Genomic DNA, 15,528 nt, shown 5'->3' with positions numbered 1-15,528 from the left:
ATTAGCCCAATAAACATGCAAAACAGTATTTTAGGTAAGATGAGATGTGAGATGTGTTGCTCAACTCTAAAAAGGTCTGTCTATGCAACAGTAGCTCTATGACCATGCTTGATGTCTCGAAAACAGTATATAGTTATTGTTGTATGGGCTTCATGCTTTCTCATTTTCTTACCTCATTTATTTACCTTGAATGTTAGATATTTTTCAAATACCACTGTAGAGTAATATTTATATGGTCCGTTTATACGTTGTGATCTCTCTGTGTTTTTCAGGCATAAGTTGGCTTTCTCTCAGAGTCGTGTGACAAGTTATTTGTTTGATGGCAATGGCTTCGCTTTAGTCAACAGCATTGAGAGAAGAGGCAAAATTGGCATTGTCACTCGATTTGATATTGAAGTTCGAACTGTTGCCAACAATGGAATTCTATTCCTTATGGTTAATGAGGTAAAAAAAAAAAAATTAATTATCATTGCTTGTTCTTAATTTTTTCCCACTGATTCTTGGGTTCTGGGACAAAACTAGAAAATTAAAACTTATATGCATCAATTATGATTTGAATGATCTGTTCCAGTTTTATTTGAAAAAAAAATGGAATTAAACTTGAAAGGTTTTACAAAAAATAAATAATTAAATAAAATAACCCCTGCAATAATATTGGCACCCGTGGTAAATATGACCAAAATGGACTGTCAAAAATAGTTTCTCTTCTTCATTCATAATCATCAGAAAAATCTATACTAGATTTATGAGGCAATTCATCTTACTCAGTGAAACATCTTACCTCACTCTGCCACTATGTAAAGTGAATGATTTTTTTTCTGTGCATATACTGTATTGTTGGATTTATGCGACAGGCAAATTTTTTCGTGCTGGAGCTGAAAAATGGGTTTCTCCGTCTGATGTATGACTTTGGTTTCACTAATGGTCCTGTCATCATGGAGAGTAACTTAGCAAAACTCCAGATCAACGATGCTCGATATCATGAGGTAATACTGTCTTGAGACCACTTCAAGGACAATTCCACTTCAATGGCCACACATTGTAGCTTTTAACACCCTATCATTGCTTTTTTTCTCAGGTGTCTGTAATCTATCATCATTCTAAGAAGATCATTCTGCTAGTGGACAAAAGCCATGTTAAGTCCATGGAAAATGAAAAGAAACCCCTACCGTTCTCTGATGTCTATATTGGAGGAGCTCCTTCTAGCATTCTGCTTTCTAGGTGAGAACCATTGTTGTATATTAATCCTCAGATTAGCAGTACTCATTTCTTACACTCAACCTAGCCATGTGAAAGAGCTGTATGTCCCACAGGCCAGAGATGTCATCCCTGGTGGGACTGAAGGGTTGTGTAAAGGGCTTCCAGTTCCAGAAAAATCTCTTCAATCTCCTGGAGGAGCAAGGAACCATTGGAATCAGCAGTGGCTGTCCAGAGGAATCATTTGTATGTAGCACACCTTCCTGTTGTCATAGGTTGTATCTGAAATCGCATACTCATAGATACTTCTTTGCTCTGTATAGTGTGTATGTGTGCAGCAGTCCAGATGTACTACATTTGCCATGTTGCCATTGTCATGTGACCTACCAGCATCTGTTGCAGTTACATTGCTGGCTTTGTGCTGTTTTGTCTGATGCTGTGAATGAGACCACATCATTTTGATTAAATAAAAAGAGTGAAATGATCACAGGCTCAAGAATGTACACTAATGCCATTTCCGTCAGTGCTGTATTAACTTTTACCATTTACCACTATGAATATCATTATGTCTGTGTAATGTAGATATGTTCTAATTTCAGTAATAATAATAATTTAAGACATTTTAAAGACACTGTTGTTGTCTTCTACCTGCAGATGTCCCGTAAGGTGTATTTCACAGGTAATGGCTATCTGGGCTCTACTGCTAAAATCTCACCATTCCAGTCTTTTGAGGGAGGACTAAACTTCAAAACACTACAGTCCAATGGACTCCTGTTCTATCACAGAGATGGGGTACAGTCTTTTTAGTTACCATTTTTTATCCAGTCAAGTGTTGTTCTGTCTCTAACCTAAAAGAGAGTCAAGCCAACCCTAAACCAACTAACAAATGAAGGAGATCCAAGGCTTTGTTGCTATGTCCTTTGAAACACATGAAGTTACATACCTGTTTCAGTAGTTGCATCACATAGAGCACAACACTTTTCACTTATATGAACCTGCAGAGTCCCTGCTAGTGTAGAAACTTTTCGTACTTCTGTATTTGATGGAAGGGGTTTGGCTGAATGTGTGTTTGTTATAGTGGGTGCATCTTTTTATAGATCAGTGTCATAGATCAAGCCAGTCTTTCTCTCTGTTTTAGTTGGATGAGTTTTCTCTCTCAGTGGAGAATGGTGCTGTGGTGCTCCAGTCCAAAGGAACCAGAGTCAGATCACAAAAGAAGAATTATAATGATGGACGGTCTCATTTCTTAGTTGCCTCAGTCACTAATCAGAAGTAAGTTGCACACTTTCTTCAACAATGTCATATTTATTTATTTTAGCTCATTCTTAGTCCATTTTTACAACGGCGTTTTAGTGCCACGTTTAAATAAAATTTAATATTAGGAGATAAAGTCATAATAATTTGAGAAAAATTACAAGAATATAGCCGTAAAAATATGAGAATAAAGTCAAAATTACGAGAATAAAATTGAAATATTTTGAGAATTAAGTCAAAATTACAAGAATAAACTTTAAATATTTTGAGAATAAAGTCATAATTATGAGAATAAAGTCAAAATTACAAGAATAATTTAATGAAACGAATGACAGAATTTGAAAGCTGAGACTTTATACTAAAAGTACCAAAAGCACAAAGCTTATTGCTATTATTAGGTGGCTGGCACACTACAAATAATGAATGCATTTTAAGACATGAAATGTTATTTCCAAGCCCTGCAAGTATATGACACATGGTATGATTTCTGCTAATAATCCCACGTTTAGGCAATTCAAATTGGTTGCCGGGCCACCAGAATTTTTTTCGGTGCTCCCAATTCGGGCCATTTGCATGTGCAATATAGGTTATAATCTCAAAATATTATGACTTTAATCTCGTAATTGCTTAAATTACAATTGTGTTGAATTTTAAATTTAGCTCCTTCCGTTCTTTCTAGTCATTTAGTTCGCACACATGAGAAACTGCACAGCGTTTTTTCGAGTAGCACTCTTTGGGATTCCATGGTCACAAGCATATTTTATGGTTCTGACTACCGCTATGTTTTATTCATTTATTTATTGCAACAGTTTATCACAAATCATTTTTCCCTAGTATGGAGAATTTTCATTTTCATTTTAACAAGCTGTTTCATATTCATCCACAGCTGTTCAATTTACCAATGTTCATCTCTTTGTCAAAGTTCAGCCTCAGCAGGGCAATCTCTAACATACTTTAATATGAATGATATTAATGAGATAATATTTTTCTTCTTTAAAAAAATGTTAGTACAGATTTAATACCTTGCAAATGTTATTTCTCATCATATTGTTGTGAAAAGTATTTTTAATTCAAATCATTTACTTGATGATGCATTTCATCTTCATTATTGTTGATGGGAAAAAAGTAGTAATTTTGTTGATCTCATATCAACATTCCACTCTTTCCTGATGAATATTTGTTGTATCAAATGAAGTTCTGAATCTTTTGAATTGCCCTTATATGTATGCACTTGTTACATCAACTCATCATACTCTTTATACGTGATCTCTAGGTATGAACTTGTCATTGATGACAAAGACAAGCAGGAGAAAAAGAAGCCGTCTTCCACATCTCAGGCAGATAATGTTCCAAAGACTTTCTACTATGGAGGCTCTCCATCAAGTTCCATACAGAATTTCACTGGGTGCATCAGTTATGCATACATTAGCAGGTAACAAATACAACCCACACTCACCAAAGCCCTTTTTGAGCAAAACTAAACTGAACAGAGGGTTATAGTAGAGTTGAGAAACACTAATTGATCTACAGTAATTCCATTCCGATAGCAAAGACTGTGATTGTGTGATGTTATGTTTATTTTTCTTTCTTTTTTTTTAAATCTCTTCATCATTTATTTTGACCTTCATTGAATATCATAGCTACATTTCTTGTTGAACTGTCTGCATCTTCATCATGGATTTAGATCTTTTTTCCTGCTGTCTGGCTGGTTGTTCGAATATTGTTGGTTCATATTTATAAAATGTACAGCCTTAATGCTGTCTAAGTTCATCCAAAAAATGAAAATTTGCTGAAAATATACTCACCCTCAGGCCATCTAAGATGTAGCTGATTTTGTTAATTCATATGAACAGATTTCCATCACTTGTTCATCCTCTGCAGTGAATGGGTTCCGTCAGAATGAGAGTCCAAACACCTGATAAAAAACATCACAATAATCCACACAATTCAAGTCCATTAATTAACATCTTGTGAAGCCAAAATTTGGGTGTTTGAAAGAAACTAAGGCTTATAAACTGTTGATTTTGGCGAAAAAATTTGTTCATAATCCATAATAACGCTTATCCAGTGAAAAAGTCCATCCCTTCTTGGCCTCTCTCATCAAAATCCACATACTTATTTTCTGATTCAGATTTCACTGGTGAAAGCAATATTATGGATAGAGGACTCTGAAGCAACGGTTTGAAGTTAAATACATCTTGATGATGAATTTATTTATAAACAAATCACTAGTAGGTTATTGCACGTTTTTATCAGCTGTTTGGACTTTCATTCTGACGGCACCCATTTACTGCAGAGGATTCTTTGGTGAGCAAGTGATGTAATATTAAAATTCTCCAAATCTGTTCTACACAATTGACCCTGGTCATGTTTGATTTCAAAATGTTATATTCAATAACCACTTCAGACTGTGATCATTTATGGTAATGTGATGTGATGTGTATGTGATGCAGGCAGGATAGAGAGATAGAGCCAGAAGACTTCCAGGGTTACCATGAGAATGTGCAGGTGTCACTACAGGACTGCCCACTAGAGAGACCCCCTGCTGCTCTGCACAATAAAGACAGCAGAGAATCATCTAGAAGAAGTCCAGGACACTCCCGCAAGGTGCAACATATCAGCACACAAAGATCCATGAATACAGTGTGTAATAAAATGTGTAACACTGTTGTAAACCTAAACATATTGTTGTTTCTCAGGTGGGCAGGGATGAGTCTAGCCTGCCACATGGCTTGAAGAGCTATCCTTTGGATGTTCTGGAGACAGAAGCTGCTTCATGCTACCTGTCCTCTCGCCCACGAGTGACCCACCACGCCCACCACTATAGCGGTTTTGCCCACAGCCGACAAGAGTACTCAGGCATTGCCAGTGTTATCAGAGACGAGTGAGTACTGATGATGAGTATAGAGAAGGCTATACTGACTGAAGTGGAATTTACTTGACATATTATGAGATAAATTCACCAAAAAACGTGTGCATTATTTAAGCATGAAGATTAATCAATAACCTATTTCATATTCATCCATTTGTGAAGGGATCTTTCACATTAGTGAAGCAACTGCTGAGAAACATTTGAGAAACATACTCGACATACAAAACACAACAATGGTTTTTGATGTAACACTCAACAAATAAAAACAACACTTACAAAATAAACCAACATTATAAAATAAACAAACAACAAACTGCTAAAAGTGAAAAAAAAGAGTTCAATAGAACCAATAAAACCAACAAGAATAAAATTATAATAATAAATAAATAAATAAACTCTACAGCATGATCTATTCATGCTGCATTGCATGCTGGGTACCTTCAGAGTACATCTGCACTGAAGTCCCACTGTGAAATTACTGTGAAAGAAATACATAAACTAAAATATAATATAAATTAACACAAACTAAAAAAAACAAACAATGCACATTCACTACATTTCTTTCACATACATTTCCTTTTTTTTTTTTATGTGATCAACTTTTTATTGTCTTTAGATTTATTCTGTTTAATCTGAAAAAAACCAAAAAAACTTAAACTGTCAATAAAATATTACTCTATCTAATCTAAAAACAAAAACGTGAATCACACAACATTATATTACGTTAGCTTTATTACGTTAGCTGTTGTATGTATTGCTGCAGTTCTGAAATAAAATGTTCGAAAAGTTGCACTACAATATTAATGCTCTACTACTTTGAAAATAACATACTACCTACACTAAACCTTAACCTAAAGAAATATTGTTAAAACATTATATATATATATAAAAAAAAAAAAAAAAAAAAAAAACACATTTGCTGAATGTTTTTCGTGACTGATGTTTTATGGGACTAATACCCAAGTGCTCCTCACAAGTGCAATTTGTACTTTACTAGGTGAGAGCTAAATAAAACAAAATAAATATATACCACCGAACAAGACTGCAAACATCAATAGAAATCCATAAATATATACCTGGGTATGTGACGCAAACATCAATATGTATTAGTTTACAAGTGTTTTGATGTCAATATAGTATTGTGCATGGAACCATGCAAAATAGTTCTTTATGTTGTTGTTATTTTGTTTATAAGAAATGTTTTTGGAGTTTTGCAAAAGTGTAGGTTGAGGTAAGTTTTTTTTCAGTGAACTAATGTTGGGTATTTCACTTCAAAAACTTGCTTGTTATTTACTCACAACCCACCATCCTGCTTAATCAGAAGCGACATGTAATGAGTATCTAAATGAAGTCATTTTCATTCTTTACCAAGGGCATAACATTTGGACATTTGGGGCTTAAGAATAGAATAAAACTATTGATAATACAGTAAACAGTGATGAGAGTGAAAGATGTGGGGATATAGCCTCAAAAGGATGGAGCTGTCTACACGCCTCTTCCTTGATATGCAAATTATTATAAAATGTGCCTTATTCACAAAACTCAGACTGCTATGTATCTTCTTTTGATCATGGCAACAGTTTTAGTCAAGTTATGCTTAAGTGATGAAGAATAGAGTCGAGTGCATTTAAACATTTTAAAGAACAATAAAGAGCAGTGGTGGAGCAATACTCTATAAGCATGCATTCTTGGCAAATTCCCCCATTTTTCATGAATGCAGTTTGATCCTGCACAGGAATTATACTGGTGCACTTGGAAAAACATAAAAGTGTTCTCTGTTTTTCAATCTCTTTTAGATCTCACTTTTCTCTATCTCTGAAAACTCGTTCAGCATTTGGTCTCATCTTCTATCTGGCTGATGAGTCTGAGCAGAACTTCATGGCTCTGTTCCTCACTCATGGAAGGCTGGTATTCACATTCAGTTCAGGCCAGAACCAAGTCAGAATCCAATCAAAGGAGAAGTACAGTGATGGACAGTGGCATGATGTAAGTTAAATCTGATTCCAGTTTTTCCTAGCACAAGCCCATTACACGCCTGTGACGTAAACGGAGCGAGGCCGGTGGAGTGATTGGGAAATGAGCGACACCTGCTCCACTCACCGGTCTCGAGTCCCTTAAATCGCATACCATTCATTCCTGAACTTTCCACCATCCGTCACTGGAAATGACATCACTGGTCGATATGGACATGTAATAATAAAAACTTCACTATCACGGGAAGAAAGGAGGCGGGAACCGGCGGACACTCAAATGAAACTTTAAAAACCAAAAAATGCCTCCTCTGGTACTGTCGTCGCACTTAACATCCTCCCGATCAGAGACCGGTGAGTGGAGCAGGTGTCAGCTCATTTCCCAATCACTCCACCGGCCTCGCTCCGTTCCCACCAGAAATTATTTGTATTTTTTTTAGTTAGAGAGAGAGAAAAAAAAGAAATTGCTTTTGGTATTTTCACTTAACACCAGAATGTAGATATGCAGATCACGTACCGGCAAGTTTTACTGACTGCAGAAATTATTTTGTATTTTTTTTTTAGTTTGTTTGTTTGTTTTTGCACATGAGAGACCTGCACTCCTGCAGGACCCAAGGCAGAGTGCATAACAGAGCTTTGGGAGATTGCCAAACCATGCACGCAGCAGCCTATTCTTACTTTTTTGTTAAAAATAACAGTGGTTTGTGAATGTTGATAGTTTAATAACAAATATTTTATCAGGAGCGTTTATGCTGTTGTGGCTAGGCGAGACTGAACTAAATGTAAATTTCATGGATGTACAGAAAAAAAAAATCTATATAGGCTACTTTTATGCGGGCAGGAGCGGGACGAGATAACATTTCTGTGGGAACGGGAAGATGCAGGACTGAAAAATCCGTCCCACGCAGGCCTATTAAGGTCTTTCAAAGTTATCTTTATTTATACACAATTGAACAAAATTATAAACACAACACTTTTGTTTTTGCCCCCATTTTTCACAAACTGAACTCAAAGATCTAAGACTTTTTCTGTGTACACAAAAGGCCTATTTCTCTCAAATATTGTTCACAAATCATGTCTAAATCTGTGTCAGTGAGCACTTCTCCTTTGCAGAGATAATCCATCCACCTCACAGGTGTGGCGTACCAAGATGCTGATTAAACAGCATGATTATTGCACAGGTGTGCCTTAGGCTGGCCACAATAAATTGCCACTCTAAAATGTGCAGTTTTACTGTATTGGTGGGTCCGAAAACCAGTCAGTATCTAGTGTGATCACCATTTGCCTCACGCAGTGCAACACATCTCCTTCACATAGAGTTGATCAGGTTGTTGATTGTGGCCTGTGGAATGTTGTTCCACTCCTCTTCAATGGCTGTGCGAAGTTGCTGGATATTGGCAAGGACTGGAACACGCTGTCTTATACGCCAATCCAGAGCATCCCAAACATGCTCAATGGGTGACATGTCCAGTCAGTATGCTGGCCATGCAAGAACTGGGATGTTTTCAGCTTCCAGGAATCATGTACAGATCCTTGCAACATAGGGCAATGCATTATCATGCTGCAACATGAGGTGATGGTCGTGGATGAATGGCACAACAATGGGCCTCAGGATCTCATCACAGTATCTCTGTGTATTCAAAATGCCATCAATAAAATTCACCTGTGTTTGTTGTCCATAACATACACCTGCCCATACCATAACCCCACTGCCACTATGGGCCACTCGATCCACAACACTGACATTAGCAAACCACTCATCCACACAAAACTATACACGCTGTCTGCCATCTGCCCTGTACAGTGAAAACCGGTATTCATCCGTCAAGAGAACACCTCTCCAAAGTGCCAGATGCCATTGAATGCCAACTCAAGTTGGTTACGACGACAAACTGCAGTCAGGTCGAGACCCCGATGGGGACGACAAGCATGCAGATGAGCTTCCCTGAGATGGTTTCTGACAGTTTGTGCAGAAATTCTTTGGTTATGCAAACCGATTGTTGCAGCAGCTGTCCGGTTGGCTGGTCTCAGATGATCTTGGAGGTGAAGATGCTGGATGTGGAGGTCCTGGGCTGGTGTGGTTACACGTGGTCTACTGTTTTGAGGCCGGTTGGATGTACTGCCAAGTTCTCTGAAACGCCTTTGGAGACGGCTGATGGTAGAGAAATTAACATTTAATTCACAGGCAACAGCTCTGGTGGACATTCCTGCAGTCAGCATGCCAATTGCACGCTCCCTCAAAACTTGCGACATCTGTGGCATTGTGCTGTGTGATAAAAGTGCACATTTTAGAATGGCCTTTTATTGTGGCCAGCCTAAGGCACACCTGTGCAATAATCATGCTGTCTAATCAGCATCTTGGTATGCCACATCTGTGAGGTGGATGGATTATCTCGGCAAAGGAGAAGTGCTCACTACACAGGCCAAATTACTCTTCACCTTTAAACTGGCGTCCCACTAGAATTTTCAGTCTCATAAGCTTCATTTACACATTGATAGTGAGACATTGATAGTGAGTCAGTTATAATTATTAATCAGTTTTAGTAATTAGTAATTATTGAATAGTTTGCTTAATACAAGAGTGGCTACTTTTTGTGACACTTTTAATCTCTCTCTCTCCCTCTGTAGATTATCTTTATCAGAGGTGGAAATATTGGCAGACTGATAATCGATGGTCTTACAGTATTAGAGGACAGAGCTCCAGGCGCAAATATCTCACTGCTTGTCCAAGATCCTCTCTATGTAGGCGGGGTGCCGTCTGATCAGGCCATCAAAAACATTCAGGTATTGTGAACCCTCTTTAACTTTCATTAACTTTAAGGTTTCTGCACTTCTCAGACTAGTGTTCTATTATACCAACTCCAGTTTTAGTCACAGGATTACTTAAAAGTTCCAGTAACACAACTGTTAACTTGAACTAACAATGAACAATATTTGCAGCATTTATTAATCTTGATTAATGTTAATTTTATTTTAAAATTAAATGTTATATGCATTAACACTGATGCATTACTATAAAAAAAAGTTGATGTTTATTGAAGAGTATCCATAACAAATACATATAGTTCTTCCTTTTGTAACAGCTTCAGGATGTAATCACTCCAAATGGTGCAGAAATAATGAAAATGTTTTTTTTTTTCTTCACCATGATAAATCAAGCTATTTGGGTTGAAGCAGTTATCCTGATCTAATTAGATAAAGTCAAATTAATAGGGCAGGACATTGTAATTTCTTACACAATATAAATTAGCATTAACCGCAATTAATAAGTGCTGTAGCAAAGTACTGTTCAGTTCAACTACTACACAGCAACAGTTTGAGGAGAAACTTGCAGAGAAAATAAGATCTAAGTAGGACTATTTTACAAAGAATTCTTGGAGGTTGACGTCATGTGGTATGACATGCTATGCTAAATCTTAAATAGCATATTAACATCATTATTATGCATCTTTACATGACTGTTTGGAATACCTGATTTGGATTGGTAAATCACAGCATTCTGAAGTCAAATATTTTTTATATAGCCTAATGACAGCTAAAATCAATATTTTGACTTGTGTCAAAACAGTCTCCTACACTGTTATGATTTTGTGTCATAGCACATAACACATTTTCTTCTTACATCATAAATATATATATATATATATATATATATAATATATATATATATATATATATATATATATATATATATATATATATATATTTTTTTTTTTTTTTTTTTTTTTTCATGTCCTTTTAATTATTTCAGTGTTATATGTTTTGTGTTGGGTCGTGATCACCATCTTTGGGTTTATTTTGTGATGATGTTAATGAAATGTATACATTTCTTAAATTCTCATCCTTCTATTACTTCTGTAGAAGATGTCTGTGTCTGGCTTCTCTGGCTGTGTGCGGAGTCTCCAGCTAAATGGCCGCTGGCTCACCTCTGCCTCCCACAGTTTTGGGGTCACACCCTGCTACGAGCGCCCCTCTGAACCAGGGACATACTTCACTGAGGAGGGAGGATATGTGCTGCTGGGTAACATACTATGTATCACTCACTTAATTAAATGTTTTAGTGTTGAGAAAGAGGAGACAGTATTCCCACCATGGCTCACTGAACCCACTGGGTATGTCAACATGAATTTATTTACATTCTTGATTTATTCCTCAGAGGCATTAATGGAACAGAGATTCATCATTTTAGTGAATAATATGCTCTAGCAGTCAAAAGTTTGGACACTCTTTAATAAATTTTTGTTAATCAAATGGTTTGATATAAAGGCATATGCTATTTGCTGAAAATTAGCTTTAATTTAGCAGACATTAAGTGTCCAGCATATATGTGAACTCCTTCAGAGGTGTTTCAGAAGCATCTCTGGATGCACCTATTGAAGTAAGTTGAAAGATCCATAATGTGCAGAAGGATCATGAAAACGGCATTCTCCAGGATCATTCAGGCAGCACAAAGTATTGTGAATCAAACATATCTAAGCTTTAGAACAGGGTCATTCTATAATAAAATAAATAAAATAATCAGCTATTATGTCTTGTAGACTAAACGTTGTTAAATAACTTATTCAAGCAGGGTTATTATCTGTAATTAAAACTAAAAGTATAAAAAAGTTACTTGAAGTAAAATACATGTTAACAGAAATCAAACTAAATATAAAGAAACCCACATACATTTATATTTCAGCTAGCTGTCAACATTTCCCATTTTTGTTTGTGTGTTCATAACCTTTGCTAAACTTGACAAAACATGTTGGTTGGAAAGGTCTGAGCCTCAAGGTTCCATTTTTGTTGGTTAGACAGAGATGTAAAATTTGTTAAAGGAAAAATCAACAAAAAAGTTCAATGGATTTTGGGTTTCACCCAGTGGCTATTTTTGATGTACTGTAGCGCCTGAACATAGTCTCACAGTGATTTCAGTTAAGAGGTTAAAATGTGGAAAATAGTCCTGACAAACATTTGACTGCCTTGTTGAAAAGACCAGCTTAACCAGGTACACTAACCTGAATTGCTAACTTACCAAAGACAAGCATGTTTTGAGAAGGCCAAACTCACACTAACCAGCATAAACCAGGTTGAACAAGCTTGAATTCTCATGGTGGTCTTGTGCAAGAATACCACTAAAAAAAATAACCCAACAAGCATTCCAACACATAAGTGAGAGCCACAGACAGACAGAGGCTCCTGTGAGAGAGAGAATGTGATATGGTGCTTGTTCAATGATCTAACTGGTTGGTGGAGAGGTTGGGGATGATTTAAACAGTCCTCAAGGTCTTGAGAAATGGCGTTGCAGCTGTTAAATGTGCATAGAGAAATTTCACGCCCTATGTGATGGTCAGGGGGTTACACATGCACATGACTCTACTTGGCTCAAGAGGACAAGATTCCAGCATACATAGTTAAACAGCTGAATACACAGCAGTGTTCAACAATCAGATCTCTCCTTGTCTAAATGTATTAGCCATTTGCGGTTATAAGTTATCCAAGAATAATATGGTGACATAAAGTATGTTCTTCTCCTGACATGCAGATGACTCCTTTGATTTTGGCTCAAGATTTAAGATGGTGATGGAGGTGCGCCCTCGCGTGGCGTTAGGAGTGCTACTGCATGCCTTCGCTGGAGAGAAGGAATATCTCACTCTGTACATCTATCAAAACCAGGTCTGGACATCTTTTTCCTATGGTAGTTGTATGGTAGTCAACACATGACAAAATGCTAATAAAAATAATGATTTGAAATGTACTTTTAACTTTTCACATCATTACAAAGTACTTTTACTAGTTTACTCTCTATAGTACACTTAAGTGTATTTTTTTATTTCTTTAATATTATAGTATCTGCAAGTACAGTTTCGTGAAAATATACTTTTAAGATTGATTGTAAGTAACTATAAGTGCACATTCAATATAATTAAGTGGACTACTTTTTTTTTATAAAGAGAGTCTATAGAAGTAATGTCTTCTCAAAACCTTTTCCAACCCTCTTTCCTAAATCTCAGTAAGGACACCTACTGTACATGTTTTCCAAAGTTAACTGTTGAAAACATGTACACTCATCGTTATCAGTTATAACTGTTTTCAAATTTGGCGTTTGCTTGAAATCTCCACAAGTTACTGCACAATGGAACTTTTTTTTTTTTTTTTTTTTTAACCAGCATGTAAAAATGCATTTTATAGCATTATTTGTGCTCTACACAAGTATCAATATAATTTATGCAATGTTCACAAAAATCTCAGATTGAGTTCTGTTGGACATGCTATAATACTTGTTTGAGCAAGCAACAGTAGCCAAAAAGGCAGAGCTTAGAGAATAGTTGATCGCAATGCAAAACATTCATATTGTAGCCTTGTGCATGTAATTTTCTTTCTACTTATTTTCATGAGAGAGATATTTAATAGGAACAATGAGGTCATTTGATTGATTTGATGGGGTTTTGTAGGTGGTTGTTGTGGTGAATAATGGTGTACGTGAGTTCTCCACCTACGTGTCTCCTAGACAAGAAATCTGTGATGGAAGTTGGCATAAGATCACAGGTAGAGACCTAAAACCCTAACAGCTTCATACTGTTATAACTATTACATCTCCTGTACTTCAAATCATCAAAATTCTTAAACTAAATTATTTTATAAATATCACATTTGGAACTGTATTTTTCTTTCTTTTCAGCTACTTAAAGCCCATTAAAGATTTGCTTAGTTATGCATATGGCTTACTTGAATTTGTTATAGATATACATGATGTTATGTAATCCTGTTAGGTCATTTACTCTCTGGGCAGTGAGGCCTCTTCATCAGTGCAGTGCAATCATTAAGCTTTGCTGTGTTTTCCAGTGATCAGAGATGGTAAAGTGGTGCAGCTGGATGTGGATTCAGAGGGGAATCATGTTGTGGGGTCTGTTCATCAAACAGCACAGAACAGCAGCTCTCCAGTGTTTATTGGAGGAGCCCCAGGTCAGTCACCACCAGTCAAAGTTTTTCATACCACTAATGATCATAGACATTCATTGGATTAAATAACAAAATAACAGTAAATATTATGATTCATTTTTGATACTACTTGATTTCAGAAATCCTCTCTGGGTCAAAATAACTAGGTTAATCTAAGCACAAGGCTGTATCTTTTATATGCTACTGTATGAGGTGTTTTTTTTTTTTTTTTTTTTTTTTTTTCATTTTGAAGTCAATAATTGTAGCTTGTAAATCTCAGAGAGAGTTTATTCAAATCTCTTTGATCCTTTTTTCTGCTCCAGACTCCATTCTGCCCCACAGTCTCCTCAGCAGAAGGGGCTACACGGGTTGCATGAGGAACCTGTCTGTGAACGAGTCTCCTGTGAGCTTCAGTAAAGCGGCTTTGGTCAGCGGTGCAGTCAGTGTGGGCAAATGTCCTGTTTCTTGAGCGACAGCAACAGAAATGAACCTGTGTCATTGCTTGTGTTTCAGTAAAGAATGAAGCACTATGCACACTGTCTCTTTAGCATCATTTATAGCTGCAGTACTCTATCACTATGAAATATGTCATTAATCACTAATGAAATGTAAACCAGAGCACTGCAAGTGTTGTGTTAAACTGATATAAAACGATCGAGGTATATAATCTCTAAAAATCTGATACTTTAAACAAATATGCACAAAATATTAATAAAGCCATACAGTAAACTTTAATAAAGCTAATGTTTTCTGATATTTGTTTCGTATCTGTATTTGTATATTAATTCCTGTGAAACTACACCTGCAGTAGTGTAGGTGCAGTAAGAATATTTGAACAAAACTGACCGTAAATATCAATTTATAATAATTTTATATGAATATATTAATATAACAACAATACACTTAACTTTTCAACTTTTATAGAACACTTTAAAGGAGGTTGTAGTTACAAGGGCAAATGAATAGTTAAGTATTTAATATCAAATAACTGCTAAAGACGTTCAATACAACTTTCTCAGTTAACCAGTTCTGCACTCTATTCCAAAAGCCACAAGAGTTTGCAAGCGAAAAAATTCCCTGTATTTTTGGTAGAAGAGTTACAAAGTCTACATAGTGCACTTTCAATAGTAAATGTAATACTTGTTAGTAAGAGAAGTAATAATTGTAATGTAAATGTTATGTTAGAAAATGAAAAATCAGTGCAATTCAGTAATTAACCAGAAAAATCAAATGCAGGGGTGACACACACACACACACAATGGAAATGCTAATCAAAGTTGCATAAGAAATCTTGTAGCAATTTCAGTTTTAACC

At 36.1% G+C, this 15,528-nt stretch overlaps 1 protein-coding gene across 4 annotated transcripts in view; it reads left to right on the top strand.

The window, feature by feature from the left end:
* LOC109113059 (laminin subunit alpha-4-like) overlaps positions 1-14,968 on the top strand; it is a 67,543-nt gene extending 52,575 nt beyond the window's left edge. For all 4 annotated transcript variants that reach the window (XM_042777376.1, XM_042777375.1, XM_042777377.1 and 1 more), the window contains 16 exons: positions 273-444; positions 855-986; positions 1,079-1,221; positions 1,314-1,443; positions 1,852-1,989; positions 2,336-2,469; positions 3,725-3,883; positions 4,905-5,058; positions 5,151-5,335; positions 7,120-7,309; positions 9,922-10,077; positions 11,155-11,314; positions 12,818-12,948; positions 13,728-13,821; positions 14,119-14,238; positions 14,538-14,968. In XM_042777376.1, the coding sequence (XP_042633310.1) occupies positions 273-444; positions 855-986; positions 1,079-1,221; positions 1,314-1,443; positions 1,852-1,989; positions 2,336-2,469; positions 3,725-3,883; positions 4,905-5,058; positions 5,151-5,335; positions 7,120-7,309; positions 9,922-10,077; positions 11,155-11,314; positions 12,818-12,948; positions 13,728-13,821; positions 14,119-14,238; positions 14,538-14,683 (2,344 nt within the window). In that variant the 3' untranslated portion in view covers positions 14,684-14,968. The remainder of the gene's footprint in view (positions 1-272; positions 445-854; positions 987-1,078; positions 1,222-1,313; positions 1,444-1,851; positions 1,990-2,335; positions 2,470-3,724; positions 3,884-4,904; positions 5,059-5,150; positions 5,336-7,119; positions 7,310-9,921; positions 10,078-11,154; positions 11,315-12,817; positions 12,949-13,727; positions 13,822-14,118; positions 14,239-14,537) is intronic.
* The last annotated feature ends 560 nt before the right edge of the window (positions 14,969-15,528 follow it).

Source organism: Cyprinus carpio, chromosome A20 (assembly GCF_018340385.1).
Source record: "Cyprinus carpio isolate SPL01 chromosome A20, ASM1834038v1, whole genome shotgun sequence".
NCBI lineage: Eukaryota > Metazoa > Chordata > Actinopteri > Cypriniformes > Cyprinidae > Cyprinus > Cyprinus carpio.
The sequence above is the reverse complement of the archived record's forward strand: the minus strand, read 5'-3'. Positions and strand labels throughout refer to the sequence as shown.